The sequence below is a fragment of the Callorhinus ursinus genome, unplaced genomic scaffold (assembly GCF_003265705.2).
Source record: "Callorhinus ursinus isolate GAN/ISIS: 27379988/994484 unplaced genomic scaffold, GSC_fseal_2.0 scaffold112, whole genome shotgun sequence".
Lineage (NCBI taxonomy): Eukaryota > Metazoa > Chordata > Mammalia > Carnivora > Otariidae > Callorhinus > Callorhinus ursinus.
In genome coordinates this window covers 119,408-134,565 of record NW_027397174.1, presented here as the reverse complement: position 1 = coordinate 134,565, position 15,158 = coordinate 119,408, and the positions used below count along the sequence as shown (strand labels likewise).

Below are 15,158 nucleotides of genomic sequence, written 5' to 3'. Positions count from 1 at the left end.
TAGGGAGCCCTACTGGGCTGCAGAAGGCCCCGCCCAGGAACAGGGTCGAGGAGGCGTGGCCACACTGCCGGCGGAAGTGGAGCCCTCCGCGAGGGCGCGCGGCCGCCCGGGACGGGCGAGAAAACTGGACTGTAGGGTTGGACCGAGCCAGCGATGGGTACGCGGGCGAACGGTGCAAAGCTGTACGCGGACTCGCGAGGTACCGAGGACGCAGCACAGCGGCGGTGGGGAGAGAAGGCGCCCGGCAGCCTGGCTGCCCGCGCAGGTGCCCAAGGGGCGGGGCGGGCCAAGGGTGGGAGCCTTACGCGGCTGGAGGGCGGGGGCCCAGCGCGGGATGCGCGCGCACCTCTCGCGCCCTGGCTCCGCCCCGCCCACGGGGGGAGGGGCCCACTGCGGGCCCGCCCACGCGCCTCGCCTGAGGCCGGTCAGCTCAGCCCAGGCGCCCGCCCCCGCTGGTTAAATGAGCCGGCTGGGCGCAGCCCCCGGAAACGGCCGGGAATTCTGAGGGTTTGAGCGCGGCGTTCGACGGCGGCGAGGCGCAGGTAACGTAGTGGCTATAGGCGCCACGCCAGCGGAGGAACGTGTTCTGCCGCGAGGCCCTTTGATTTGCCATGCTTGGGAGCGGGGCAAAATCGAGTGGGTTTAACCGATCCCCAATGTCCCCTGCATCCCTCCATTGGACCCCTGAGGAGACTGGGACCCTGAGAGGGGTGGCGACCCGCCGGCGTCTCCCGGCTGGGCAGGAGGAGTGCTGGAGCTGCACTCCGTCATCGGTACAGTCTAACATGCTCCAGCTCATTGTGGAGTTTTCGCTTGAGTCCGGGGTGAGATGGTCCTGGGCAACTTGTGCAACGCTCCAGCAGCTTTACTTGGTCCCGCAGAGTTGAGGCTGGAGCGTTGAGGATTCCTAGCTGGAATCCACTAGTGCTTTGAGTAATTCTGTAAAGTACGCCGTGAAATAAAGCCGCCTGGAGAGTATGGTGGGAGCCCAGAGCCTGCAGTTTTCTAAGCCCCCAGCCATTCAGTGAGTGGTTTCAATAATCAGGCGTCATGGGGTGAGACCCCAAAGGACCCCCTCCAGAAAGTGGCCAACTTCCCTATGCTCTTCTGTTCTTCTGCTTTGTCAACGAGCCTTTCTTTAACCAGAGAGCATCATGGCAGAACAGGTGGCCCTGAGCCGGACCCAGGTGTGCGGAATCCTGCGGGAAGAGCTGTATCAGGGCAATGCCTTCCATCAATCTGATACACATATCTTCATCATCATGGGTGCATCGGTGAGTCTCCCCCAGACCCCACACCTTAAAAACCAAGCGTAGAGTGTGACATTGCCTCAGGTCCCTTCCTGCTGGGTGCCTGGGCTTTCCCAGCTGATTGTCTTGGGGCCCCAGGGGTTCTGCTCAGTTGGGCTCTCTCTCTTGGTCCTGCCTGTGCGCCACTCTCATCCCAGTACCACCCAGCATAGATGCACTGCCAGGCTGTTCTGATATCTGTGCGAGGCCATTGACCGTAGACCCGTGTCCTGGAACTGGGAGGACCTGAAAAACTGTCTCGTTGGACTTCTTCTCCACAGGGAAAACTGCAGGGCAGGCTATTCATGCTGTATCTTTTTTCAAACCTGTTTGTGACTTGGTAGATGTCTCACCGTCAGTTCCAAAGGCAGGATCTGAGGCCTGAACTCCACCTTGTCTGTCTCTACCGCAAGTTCCCTGGGAACAAACACTTGACCTTCCTTTGAACACCATGTCATTACCCCAGTTTCCAAGGCCTGCTGAGGAGCTATGACCTGTCTCTCCCCACCCCGTTGTTTAGCCTGTGGAACTGCCATTTTGTTCTAGAAGATCAAAAGGGTAGAACCAAAGGCAGAGGTATAGCCCATGGACCGTACATGATGGAGGGGGGACAGGAGAGGGAGGTTGGGTCTTAGTGGAGCCATGACCCCCAGACTAAAGCACCGTGCCGGTGTGCCACGTAGAAACAAGATCTGCTGGGTGGCAAGATGAGCTGCCGGGGTTTTGTCTCCAAGTAAAAGCGATCTCTCTTCGTTTTCACCTTAGGCATGACGAAGAACCTGCTAACCATCCTGTGACCATTTCTGCCAGTAACTTGTTGTATAATCTTACGAAAGAATCCCACCCAAACTAGCTAGCTCTTGACAGGGTAGGCATTGTCTCTCTGTGCCCTTCCATGTCAAGGTCTCCTTAGCTCTGGCAGAACTTGTTTCTTTGTTCATGTATCATAAGGTGCCACTGCCCTTTGCAGAGCCTGCTCCCCGCCAGCTTTTGTGATTCTGATCAGAACTCAGCAGTGCTGGGGGTGGAGGTAGGGCTCTGCCAGAGGGATGGAGGGAGGGAAGGAAGGTGGGCTACCCCAAGCACTGTCGTCTGACTCCGTAACTCCTAGGGTGGGGGGACCCAGGGACATGGGTTGGGGGGGAGCAGGCTTAGCCTCTACCCTGGCCCCAGCATGTTCTCCTTAGAGGAGGCAAACCTGTGTTGGCCACAAACTCTCACACCTAGGACTCTGACCATTAGGCCCTTGGTCCAGGAAACTGGTTGGAGGAGAAAGTTACTCAGGATTATTCCTCCTCCTTGCCCCACCCCCATACCGGGCTGTCATAGGAAGCTCCACCAGAGGATCCCAGGCCATAAGAAATGGCTTAGGACTCCAGGCTCTCAACTCTTAGATGCTTTGTTGAGAGCACCCAAGCTTGCTGTATGACTGGCAGGTGTCTTTTCTTCTCTGCACTTCAAGTGTTTCTGCGGAGCAAATGAGGGCTTTTGAAACAAATGTCAAGGGACCTCGGGCTGAGCTGATTCTGTGACTAGCTCACTGCCTTCGCCTGTGGCCAGCTTGGGGTTGAGCAACTTTTCTTTGCAATTGGTAGGGTTCCCCTTTGCTCTCCTCTGCTCCGAGAGTGACAACCAGACGCTTCCAGAGCAGAAATGGGAAGTGCTACTACAGCAGAGTGGGGTGGGAGAGGAACCCCTTGTCCTGAGTTGTTGGCTCAAGGGGACTGGAGCCAGGTGGGTGGGCCTCCCATGCTCAGGCAGCATCTAGAACAGCTCCCACTCTCCCAGAACCTGCTCTTCTGGGAAACCAGCAAGTTCACTGCTCATTCACCCAACAAAGTGATCAAGTGCCTCCTCTACCGTATAGTGAGCACCGGCCCTGCCTTCCCTGTGTGATCTCTGTGCTGGGGGGAAGGGACCCAAGGGGAGTTAGTAGCCCAATCAGAGCTCCTAGTGGCACATGTGACCGAAAACACAAATGGGCCCTTGTGTCCCCAGCCACCTCCAGCACACAAGTCCCAGGCAGAGGGCTTGCAGCATGAGATCTGCAGAGCCCGGTTCAGGGAAAGTTCCATGCAAAGAGAAGAGCACACGCAGAGCCCCCAGTGGCGGATGCCCCAGGGCAGGCTGGGCCCACATGGCTGTCCCCTACCCCTTCCTCCTTCCTCACCTGCTTACCCAAGCCTTGCTCTCACACCCAGCTTCCTTCCTGAGGCATCCTGATGCTGGCTCACAGTTACCCAATAGGCTTTGAGCTGCTCTTTGTTCCTCCCATGTGGCCACTTACCCCCTTCTCAGAACTCCCACCCCCAGCCAGGAAGGGCGTGGAGATACCTACTCTCCCTGTCTGGAAAGCTCTGGAATGAAAGAAGCCAGTTTCTCCTTAGAGACCAGTGTTGGGGAGAGGGGAACCTTGGGCCTGGCAAATCATGTCCTCCCCCATCTGATAGGACCTCAGACAGGCTAGAGGACTCTCCCCGACAGGGGATGGAGAACGGAATGGAGGAGCAGGGAGAGAACAGGACAGGGAGTCTGCGTGGGCAGGATTGGCTCGCTGCAGGGCTCTCAGCAAGCCCCTCACCTCTCTGGACCTCAGTCTCCCCACCTGGACCGTAAGGACCATGGACCTGATGGGTGTTCAGGCCTCATCCCAATATGCGCCTAGGCAAGGGGTGACCTGGTAATCCTGGCCCCCCTCTCTTTTGGGGACATTTCTGGGCTGCTTTTCCCCCTTGGGTCGATAAGATTCTTGCTGTGTCATGATGACCTTGGCACTTCCCCAAAGGCCTGATGATTCATGAGCCCCAGGGTGGAGGAGGGAGCCTACCTCAACAGCCCCCAGGTTCTCTCTCCCCGGTTCCAGGAGCCAGCTGGGCCCCAGCCAGGGCCCAGACTCCACCCCATGAGGCCAGGCAGATCCTTGACCCGGGTGACCCTCGGGGGCCGGGGATGGCCCACCCCTCCCATGCCTCCAGCTGGCGGCCAGCCTCTGAAGCTCTGTGCTGCGCCCTCCGCCCTCAAATCCTCAAACAGAGATGTCAGCGGTGGTTTGGGCTTTTAAAACCAGAAGCTGAGGTCCAACCTAGGTGGCAACAGGCAAGCAGTGGCCCAAGTCCCTTTGCCCCAGCTGGGACACATATTGGTAGCTGGAGATGTTAATGAGGTCCTACTGCTCCTGCTAAAGTCACCACATGTCCCCGGGCAGCTCTTTCCCCACTGTGGTCCTCAGACAGAAATGACGGGGGTTGGGAAAGACAGGAGGCCTCTGAGGCGCATTTCACCAAGAGACCCTGTTATCTCCCCGACCCCCACACACAGTGTACCGAGGTTTGGTCGAGGTCTTCCCGTCTTCAGTCTTGCAGAGGCGTCTGGTTGGGGCTGGCGGGGAGGGCCAGCCACCGCACTTCCCGTGAGGAGGAGCAGGACCCCGACTTGGAGCCCGGCAGGCCTCTGGCTGCTGGGGCTGAGCTGAACAAGGCGAGCAGGTTCAGTCAGTAGTTAATCCCAAGGGGAGCCGCAGGAACAAAGAGCTTGGGGTGTTGGGCACTGTGACTCAGCAGACAGGAGACTAGTCCCCCGCTACCAGTCCGCTGCCCGCAGCCTATCCCAATTCCTCTCAGCCCGCTGGAATTTGATCATAAGCAAACATCACCTGCCACAAGGAAGGTTGGGAGGTGTTTGCGGGCCGTGCTGCTGATTGTTTCTCCCGGAGCATGCAGGGCTGAGGTGACCTGAGCAGAGTGTGCCTCTGGTCCCGCCGATGGGAGAAGCCAGAGGCGGCCACTGCCGATTCGCTGTGAGGGTGCCCTAGTGGGGGCCCCTGGGCAATGAGGGACATGGGCAGGGAGCTAGCTTCCCGGGCTGGCGGCTGGAGTCAGACCATGAAGGACCAGTGACAGCAGCCATCGTGAAGGTGGCCATTACAACAGGGACCCACTCCACATTGCTCGGGAGATCAGTGGTGAACAGTTAGCAGGTGTGAGCAGGGGCACCAACACAGGGCACCCTGCTTCAGGAAACACCCGGTTTGGGAGTTTGGGGTTCCAGTGGAGCCTGGAGATGACCAGTAGACATTTGACTATGTGGGTTCAGTGCTCACTAAAGTCTGGGCAGGGATACACGCGTGGAGGGGTCCACATGCAGGTCCTCACCTAAAGCCCCGGGGGGACATCAGGTCACCCCAGGAGACTTGAGGTGGAGCAAAGGACAGGAGGAAACTCGAACGTTGGAGGCACAAGGCGCCCCTGAGCCTGCACCCGCCCCCACCCAGAGGAGGGATTTCCCACCCCAGAGCCCCCTGGGTGCCTTCCTAACCACTTATCCCTGGTGGGGATTGAACCAGGTTGGCATTACTTTGGTTCTGACCATGTGGCTTCCATTTTGTGGGTTCATAAGTTCATAGAAATGAGCTTATCCAATGGTTACGTGGCTACTAAAAGGTAATTTTGCATTGAACATTCAGGTCCTTAGTCCTGGAGTTCGTTTTTCTGACTACGGCAAGTCCAGTGCACCCCAGCTTGCCTTACTCTCTCCCCACTGATCGGCAATGCTCGGTGGAGCGTGGGTTCACAGCCCAGGCCCATCCCATGCTCTAATTACAGGGTAGGCAGATGAAAGGGTGCTCTGCTCTTCTGTTCTTCAGGAGCCTGTGGCCATTCTTGCCCCTTCCTCTTCCACCTGGAGTAGACAATTCCTTTGTCAGGTCACAAAGTTAAAGCATATTGGGATGGCTGCAGTGACCGAACGGGAGCCTGGGGAGAAGGAACTCTGTGACTCTTTCTAGGGAGTCCTCTGTGGAATTTCCTGGGATCTGCCATATTGTTGCTTGAAGTTGCCATGTGTTCACACCTTTTTATTGTGGAAAATTTCGCATATCCACAAAGTCTACACAGTAGTGTGATGGGCGCCTGGACGGCTCAGTCAGTTGAGCATCCGACTCTTGATTTCGGCTCAGGTCGTGATCTCGGGGCCCTGGATCGAGCCACAAGTTGGGCGTCATGCTCAGCAGGGAGTCTGCTGGAGATTCTCCTCCTCCTCCTCCTCCCTTTGCCCCCCCTCCATTTTTGTGCTCTCTCTCTCGCTCTCTCTCTGTCTCTCTCAAATAAATAAGTAAAAACAAACAAAACAATAGAGGGCCTTTCTTGCCATCTCTCCAGAAAGTTCTTAGATGGCCATCCCGGTCAATCCGCCCCAAACAACCAGCGATGTAATTTCTACCACAAATGATTAGTTTTGCCTATCCTAGAACTTCATTCTCAGCTTGTCCATCTACCTGGTGATTGAGCATCTGGGTTGTCTCCAGCGCAGGGCAGCTGTGAGTTGAGGCTGCTGTGAACATCCTCTCTAATGCTTGGTGTTGTCAGTCTTCTGGATTACAGCCGTTCTAATGGACATGAAACAGCATCTAGTGGCTTCATTTGCGTTTTCCTGACAACCGGTGATCTTGAGCACTTTCTCATGTGTTTGTTAGCTCTTCATTTCTCTTCCTCGTGAAGTATCTGGTCACTTTTCCATTGGATTGTTTCCTTATTTTGGTGTAGGAGTAGGTTATATATTCTGGATTATAGGCAGAATCTGCCTCAGAAGGGACTTTCCTGTTTCTGGCATTTTGGTAGAATCCACCAGTGAAGTTCTATGCCAGGGTCAGTGTTGGAGATGCCTTGGTGGAAAAGTTTGTGGCCACGATCCAGTTTCCTTAATGACCGCTCCCCACTCAGGTTCCTGTCTCTGTTTTGGTAGACTGGATTTTTATAGAAATTTGTCCATTTCATCTAAGTTGTCAGACATGGCATAAGGTTGTTCATAAAATCCCCTTCCGTGTTTTCCTGATTGTACTCTTGTCCTGTTGCACTCCTAATTCTTTTTTTTATTTAAGATTTCATTTATTTGACAGAGAGAGACAGCAAGAGAGGGAACACAAGCAGGGGGAGTGGGAGAGGGAGAAGCAGGCTTCCCGCTGAGCAGGGAGCCCGATGCGGGGCTCGATCCCAGGACCCCCGGAATCCTGACCCGAGCCAAAGGCAGACGCTCAACGACTGAGCCACCCAGGCGCCCCGCACTCCTAATTCTTGGTGCCTTTTAAAAAAGTAGTCTTGGGCGCCTGGGTGGCTCAGATGGTTAAGCGTCTGCCTTCAGCTCAGGTCATGATCCCAGGGTCCTGGGATCGAGTCCCACATCAGGCTCCCTGCTCCTTGGGAGCCTGCTTCTCCCTCTGCTTCTCTCTCTCTCTCTCTCTCTCTCTCTCTCTCTCTCTATCTCTCATGAATAAATAAATAAAATCTTTAAAAAAAAATAAAATAAAATAAATAAAAAATAAAAAAGTAGTCTTGCCAGAGGGTTGTCTGTTTTTATTAGTGCTTTTCAAATACGAGCTTTTGGCTTTCTTGATATTTTCTTTTGGTTTATTTTCTATTTTATTAATTTTTATTTTTCATTATTTTCTGCCCTGTAATTTGTTTGGCTTTACAATTTTACTGTTTTGTCTGACTTCTTAAATCAGGCCCTGAGCTCATTAGTCCCGAGCTAAAGGCAGCATCTCAGGCCACGTCCCATAGGTTTTGCTATCTGCTACTTTTGTTGCCATTTGGTTCTAGAGTTTTCAGGTTTTCTTCTTTAGCTTGTAGGCTGTTCAGCAGCAGGCTGTTTGGCCTGGGTGTGGCTCCGCTTGCTTGCACTGTGACCAGAGGCTGTGGTCTGTGTGATTGCAGGGCAGGCAGCTTGGTCGGGGTGCCTACTGGCAGCTCAGGGTCAGGGTAAAGGGCTAGCACAGTCTCCCATTTGAGACGGATATGCTTGCCGCTGAACGGTGACCTTGAGCGGGTGCCCAGGTTGAAAGGGAGGAGACCATCTAGGTCATGCCCCCAGCGTCTCCTAACCATGCCTGTTCCCTCCGCTACAGGGCGACCTGGCCAAAAAGAAGATCTACCCCACCATCTGGTAAGCGTGTCCTCCCACCGTCCCACTGTCCCCAGTGCTCCCTGCCCCCCCCATCCCGGCCACAGCCATGGCGTGCCCTCAGGTGGCTGTTCCGGGATGGCCTTCTGCCCGAAGACACCTTCATCGTGGGCTACGCCCGCTCCCGCCTCACAGTGGCCGACATCCGGAAACAGAGCGAGCCCTTCTTCAAAGTGAGTGGCTTCCAGGGGTCTCCAGGAGGGACAGCCCCCCTTCCATCCCACCCAAGGAGGCCCTTCCCTCCTCCCACTTCTGCTCTCTGCTTCTTCTTCCCTGGGACAGGCCCCCTTCTCCCCGGCCATGGCGGACGGGCAGGGCCACGTTAGGAAGACTGCTTGGAGCCTCTCCTGCCCTAGCACTTCTCCCCATTGCCTTCCCCAGAGCAGTCGCCTGCTCTTGCCGCTTCTTGGATGACAGGAGTAGCGTAGGGCAAGGTGCAGGGACCCTTCCGGCCTGAGACCCCTGTTTCCAGCTCCCGTCTGACCTGGACACACCGGGTCCTCCCTGCTGTGCCTCCCACGCCACTGCCACCCCCACCGTCCCGGCCAGGAGCTGAAACAATGTCTTCAGCACAAAAATCTTACACATCTGCCTCTTCCCAGCACACCAGAGTTTGGTGTCCTGACTTCGGAGAGAGCTCTGCCAGGTCACAGCTTCCTGAAATGTAACTTCTGTGTCAGGGCCCGAGGCCCCCGGGGGTGACTGCAGACCGTGGGCCCAGCCTGGGACTGCCGGGCACTGTTCCCTGCAGTGTCGTGCTGCCTCGGCCTCCCCCTGTAGGTGGGCATAGCTGACGAGATGGGTATGAACCCAGTGTGGAGTTAGGGTGACTGACTTCTGACAGAGCCCGCTGGGGCTATGGGCTATGAGAGAGGGAGGGTCAGGGAGGGGCCAGTGTCCCTGTATCCATCTTTCTCAGGCCACACCAGAGGAGAAGCCCAAGCTGGAGGAGTTCTTTGCCCGCAACTCCTATGTGGCTGGCCAGTATGACGACACGGCCTCCTACGAGCGCCTCAACAGCCACATGAATGCCCTCCACCAGGGGCCACAGGCCAACCGCCTCTTTTACCTGGCCTTGCCCCCCACAGTCTACGAGGCAGTCACCAAGAAAATCCACGAGACCTGCATGAGCCAGACGTAAGGCTTGTCTTTTGCCCTTCCTGCTTCCTAGGTGTGCCCTGTCCTGGTCTGGCCAGCTTTGGCAGTTGTCCAGAGTCCCTGGGGCAAACCAGTCTACCAAGTCTGAAAAAGATGGTGACCCCTGTTTGTTCTCTGCATGAGTTAGCTCTCCAAAGAAGAGAACAGGGTATGAATACAGGGGCTTTCTAATAGCATTTACCAAGAATGCTACCGCACTTACGTACCTTGGAAATCTTCCTGATGACCCTCCTTGCTAGAAATCCAACATTCCCTGGCCGCTGTTCCTGCGAGTTCCACAAGGTGGCAGTGTCGCTCCATGAAACTCCTGCTGCTGGTCGCTTATTCTCTGGTTTTTCGGTGCTTCCCCAGGTCCCCTTCATGCCCACAAGGTGGCAGTGTCGCTCCATGAAACTCCTGCTGCCGGTCGCTTATTCTCTGGTTTTTCGGTGCTTCCCCAGGTCCCCTTCATGCCCACAAGGTGGCGGTACTGCCCCACAAGAATTTTGCTGCTTCTTGAGCGCTGGTGCTGCCAGTCCGTCTTTCTCTCAAAGACACAGTCATCTGTTTCACTTTGTTCTGGTTTTGAACGCAAAGTGCCCCGTTAACTGTTCACGGGGAATAGCAAAGAAAGGGACGTTTGGCCATTTTAAGTCCGCAGAGGCAGCTGTGCCCTTGCATCCCCTCCCCCGGCTCCCCCACCTGCTCCCAGGCCACCCTGACCTACTGGAAGACCCAGTGTGGGCCTGAGAGGGAGTGGGACCGCTCATCCTCGTGACCAGCGGGTCGGGCAGGAAGGCTTCTGAGGAAGTTCTCAGTGTGGCATTGAGGGCTGGGGGGCACAGGAGGTGTCCTGGGGTCTGGGGAATCTGCCAAAGGTGGGGCAGAGGGGCCCAACCAGCAGAGCTTTGCCAGTCACCTAAGTGCAGACACGGGGAGGGAAGGCTCTGCCTCTTCCCAGGGAGTGCGACCTGGGGGAAGGTGAGGTTCTGGCCCCTGCTGCCCGGGGAGGGTATGGGGTGACACAGCTCTGGGCTCCCACAGAGGCTGGAACCGTGTCATTGTGGAGAAGCCCTTCGGGAGGGACCTGCAGAGCTCCGACAGGCTGTCCAACCACATCTCCTCCTTGTTCCGTGAGGACCAGATCTACCGCATCGACCACTACCTGGGCAAGGAGATGGTCCAGAACCTCATGGTGCTGAGGTGTGGCCAGGGCCAGGCCTGGGCGACAGGGTGGAGGGGGACTGGGTCCGGGGTGGGCGCTCATGGGGCCCAGCCCACCCTGCTGTTGCCCCCAAGGATACAGCAGCACCCTCCACGCTGCCCCTTCCGCAGGTTTGCCAACAGGATCTTTGGCCCCATCTGGAACCGGGACAACATTGCCTGCATCATCCTCACTTTCAAGGAGCCCTTTGGCACTGAGGGCCGTGGGGGCTACTTTGATGAATTTGGGATCATCCGGTGAGAGCCTGTTCCCTTTCCTGGGAGGTCAGCACAGGCAAGGGGTGCGATCCTGCCATTCTGCAGGGTCACCCCTCCCTGTTCTGGGGAGCTCCTCCTCCCACCCCAAAATTCAGATTCACAAGTGGGTGTCTTGAGTGGTCAGTGGTGGCTGTGAAGGGAGGGGTCACTGTCTCTTCCCTTGCCTAAGGGGACCTCAAGGGTAGATGTGAGCTCAGGAAGCAAGTGTCATAGCTTGTTGCTAGAAAGCCCTACTTGAGGTGCTGAGTCCCCGGAACCTGGCTGACAGGGAGGGGGTGGAGGTGAGCCCCCTCCTTGCTCCTTCCTCCCCGCTCAAATGCCCCCGAGCCAAGTTCCACTTGCTTCTCTCTCTGCAGGGACGTGATGCAGAACCACCTCCTGCAGATGCTATGTCTGGTGGCCATGGAGAAGCCTGCCTCCACGGACTCGGATGACGTCCGTGATGAGAAGGTGGGTGGAGGTGCCCCCTCCTGGTCCCTTTTGCCAGGACTGGCAGTGACTGTCGGGTTCCCCGGGCAGACCCATCGCCTCTCCTTCAGAAGAAGATGGGGGCGGGTCCAGGTGGTCCCAGGGAGCCCTTGGGTAGGAGCGCCACGGCCATGGCCTCAGCAGGGTGAGCCAAGCTGATGGTGCCCATCCTCCTGCCTGTGCACCACTCCGCCGGGAAGCCCACCCTGCTAGGTCCCCTGGTTTCCTCGGGCCTACTGCCCTCTGCCCCCCACACGGCTGCTCCATCCCCTTACCCAAGGAGCCTCTCTTTGCTGGCTCTCTTCCAGGTCAAGGTGTTAAAGTGTATCTCAGAGGTGCAAGCAGACAACGTGGTCCTGGGCCAGTATGTCGGGAACCCCAACGGAGAGGGGGAGTCCACCAAAGGGTACTTGGATGACCCCACAGTGCCCCGCGGGTCCACCACTGCGACCTTTGCCGCCGTCGTCCTTTATGTGGAAAACGAGAGGTGGGACGGTAGGTGACGCCTCCGGGCCTGGTAGGCGGGGCCGCCGTAGCCCTGGGGAGCCCCCCCCCCCCCGGCCCCACGCACGCACCCTGTCCCGTGCCCTCACGCCTGGGCCGCCGGCAGGGTGGGTCCTGAATCCGGCTGTGCCCTGACCAGGGGTGCCGTTCATCCTGCGCTGTGGCAAAGCGCTGAACGAGCGCAAGGCTGAGGTGCGTCTGCAGTTCCGCGACGTGGCTGGCGACATCTTCCAGCAGCAGTGCAAGCGCAATGAGCTGGTGATCCGCGTGCAGCCCAACGAGGCCGTGTACACCAAGATGATGACCAAGAAGCCCGGCATGTTCTTCAACCCTGAGGAGTCCGAGCTGGACCTGACCTACGGCAACAGATACAAGGTGGACACTTGGCCCAGGGTAGGGGTGGCCGGGGGGCTCTGCGTGGACAGGCAGCTTCAGCAGGGACCCTCCTTGTAGAACGTGAAGCTCCCCGATGCCTACGAGCGCCTCATCCTGGATGTCTTCTGTGGGAACCAGATGCACTTTGTGCGCAGGTGAGGGGTCCCCTGTGCCCCGTGTGTGTGCTGGGGCTGAGCTGGGCTCCAGGTGATGCGGCAGCCTTCTCCCTCCCTAACCCCCTCCCCGCCCCCACGAACACCCCCCAAAGCCATACTGTGCCCCCTCAGTGACGAGCTCCGGGAAGCCTGGCGGATCTTTACGCCCTTGTTGCACAAGATTGAGCGCGAGAAGCTCCAGCCCATCCCTTATGTTTATGGCAGGTGAGGGGCCGGGCAGGGAGGGAAGGATGGGACTGGGGGGGTTGGGGCACAGGAGCCCAGGGGCTCCCTCACATCTCCCCTCTGCCTGTCACTCTCCCAGCCGAGGCCCCGCGGAGGCAGATGAGCTGATGAAGAGAGTGGGCTTCCAGTACGAGGGCACCTACAAGTGGGTGAATCCCCACAAGCTCTGAGCCCTGAGCCCCAGGTCCCCACCCCACCCACCTTGGCCCCGTCTGTCTTCGTCCTTCCCCCCTCCCTGCCCCCCCCAGCCTCACATCGGGAGGGCTTCAGGACCATAGGCCTTAGCCTCACATTCCTGGCCCCCAGCCACCCTGGGCCTAGCTACATTCCGCAACCACCAAGCACTCGAGACTCGCGCTGTGACCATCTCTAGCTGCCACTGACCCTTCCTGAGCCAGCTTCTGTCCACTGGACTGAGCCCCAGCAGAAGGAAGCAGAGTGGCTTTTCCACCTGTCCTGGGCTCCTCCACCTAGGACAGGAGTGAGGGATGACGGAGGGGACAGTGGGCGGGCATCCGTGGGCCAGTGGCCACCCCACACTCCTGCTGGCTATGAGCAAGGTCCTTGGAACTGGCGGGAAGGGGTCAAATGTTTTCACACCAGTCTCAGTGCCACTCGACATTCCTGGTCACCTGCTGGAAGGGACCTCCCTGCTGCCCAGCAGTCCCCGGTGTCTTGGGCCCCCTGAATGCCCCTCTGCCCCCCCCCAGCTCTCCCCACTACCCCAGTTCTGCACTCCATGGCCCACCCACTTCAGTGCACCTACAGGGGGCCCCCTTGCCACTGGAAAAGCAGAAATAGCCAGTGGCGCACCCCATCTCAGCCCCTGCCATTAAATCCACAAACACACCCGCCTGCTCCCTGCTTGTTTCCTTCCTGCCACCTGTACCTGTGGAGGAGGGCACCTGCGCCTCGGGCCGGCCTGGCCAGTGAACCCATCCCTCACCCGGTTCTTGTCATCCACGTCCCTCCCCAGCGTGGGCTTGGCAGTCTGGGCCTTGTTCACCCCTGACCCCACGTGTAGTCATGACTGAGCCCAGCTGCCTCCTGAGAGCCCCCCCCACACACACACACACACCTGTGCTCTTCACTCTGCCCCACTCCATGGAATTTCATCACCAGACCGCGAAGGGGTACGAGATTGGGTCACATTCATTTTCACCTTCCAGCGAATGCTTCCACTGCACTTGCTGCCCACCTGGGCTGCCTCCGCCCTGACCCTGTCCCTGCCACAGTGAGGTCACGTCACAGAATCACTGAGGGCCGTTCACACGCCAGAAGTACTTAGGAAGGAGAGGCAGTGGGCTTTTGTGACTGACCCCGGATGCCGGGGTGGGGCTGTGGCTGCGACAAGGCCCCACAGCCGGGGAGGGGGAGGACAGCGGACATCCATCCTCCCACAGCTCGCGAGGCCGGAAGGCAGGAATCCTGGTGTCGGCAGGGCGGCGCTCCCTCCGAAGGCTCGAGGGCCCTTCCGTGCCCCTTCCAGCTGCTGGTGCGGCCGGCGTCCTTGGCCTTCCTTGGCTGGTAGCCGCACCACCCCAGTGTCTGCCCCCTGTCTCTACGCACTGCCTTGTGTCTGTGTGTGCATGTCTCCTCCTCGTTTCGTTTCTTAGGAGGACGCCAGTCAGATTAGGAGCCCACTCCATTCCATGACCTCAGTCTAACTTACCTTGATTCTCTCTGTAAACACTCCCATTTCCAAACAAGGCCACGTTCCAAGGTTCCAGGTGGACACAGATTGGGGGGACACTGCTCATCCCAGTACACTCCCCACAAAGGCGGCAGCCCCTAAGTGTCCGTCCTGCCCTCTCCGCCAGCTCCCCTTGGCCGAGCACCAGGACACAGCCTGGGCTCTGGGAGATGCAGCGAACCAGGAACGAAAGGGCAAAATGACGAGATGGTGGTACGTTTTATGGAGGGAAGCAGCAGCCCAGAAAACCGGGAGGGATGCTCTGCTCCCGGCCAGGTGAAGACCTAGCCCAGGGCGCTGTGGTTGTCAGGGCTTGGCCCCTCTGTCCCCCACCCTGCTTGGGAGGCAATTGCCCGGAGCTTTTTTTTGCTCTAACCATCTGGGTCTCTCCTGGTCCTCCCACTGAGAACCAGCCGGGCTCCCTCCTGCATGGTCCCCCTGGGCTGGGATGGCAACAGCAGGTGGGGGGGCCTGGTGAGGGTGAGGAAGACAGAGGCACAGCCTGACAGAGTGCTGGCTGTGGGGGGTGAGCCAAGGTTCCCACCCAGGAACAATACGTAAATAAAGAAGAAACTCTTAACGGCGGGCTTTTCTCGTCCCATAAGCTAGGCTAGTGTGTCACCCCTGTACACACAAGCTGCACCCCTGTAACCGGGGGAGGTGGTGCCTTCAGGTTAAGGAAGGAGGCAGATCACCAAGGTCACCTAAACAGGGAAGGAAGGAGCTTCATGGGATTAGGACAGATTACAGACCTTAAAGTGGTGATTTTCCTCGGTGGGAGCTGGACCTCAGGACCCCTCCTAGCCCAGGTCCATGCAGAACAGCCGAAAAGACTCCATGTGAACAGGGTTGGAG

The 15,158-nt window shown here is 58.0% G+C and overlaps 1 protein-coding gene across 3 annotated transcripts; it reads left to right on the top strand.

Annotated features, from left to right (window-relative positions):
• Positions 1–44: 44 nt before the first annotated feature.
• Positions 45–13,459, top strand: G6PD (glucose-6-phosphate dehydrogenase). Of its 3 annotated transcripts, none has more exons than XM_025862858.2 (13): positions 45–199; positions 1,147–1,274; positions 8,188–8,225; positions 8,308–8,416; positions 9,163–9,380; positions 10,425–10,583; positions 10,716–10,841; positions 11,219–11,312; positions 11,639–11,825; positions 11,974–12,209; positions 12,288–12,364; positions 12,497–12,589; positions 12,690–13,459. In XM_025862858.2, the coding sequence occupies exons 1-13, from the start codon at positions 154–156 to the stop codon at positions 12,778–12,780; spliced, it is 1,602 nt and encodes a 533-aa protein (XP_025718643.1). In that variant the 5' UTR covers positions 45–153; the 3' UTR covers positions 12,781–13,459. The 3 variants fall into 3 exon arrangements, with proteins under 3 accessions (XP_025718643.1, XP_025718641.1, XP_025718644.1); XM_025862856.2 differs by having other exon boundaries at positions 61–265; XM_025862859.2 differs by lacking the exon at positions 45–199 and adding an exon at positions 387–542.
• The last annotated feature ends 1,699 nt before the right edge of the window (positions 13,460–15,158 follow it).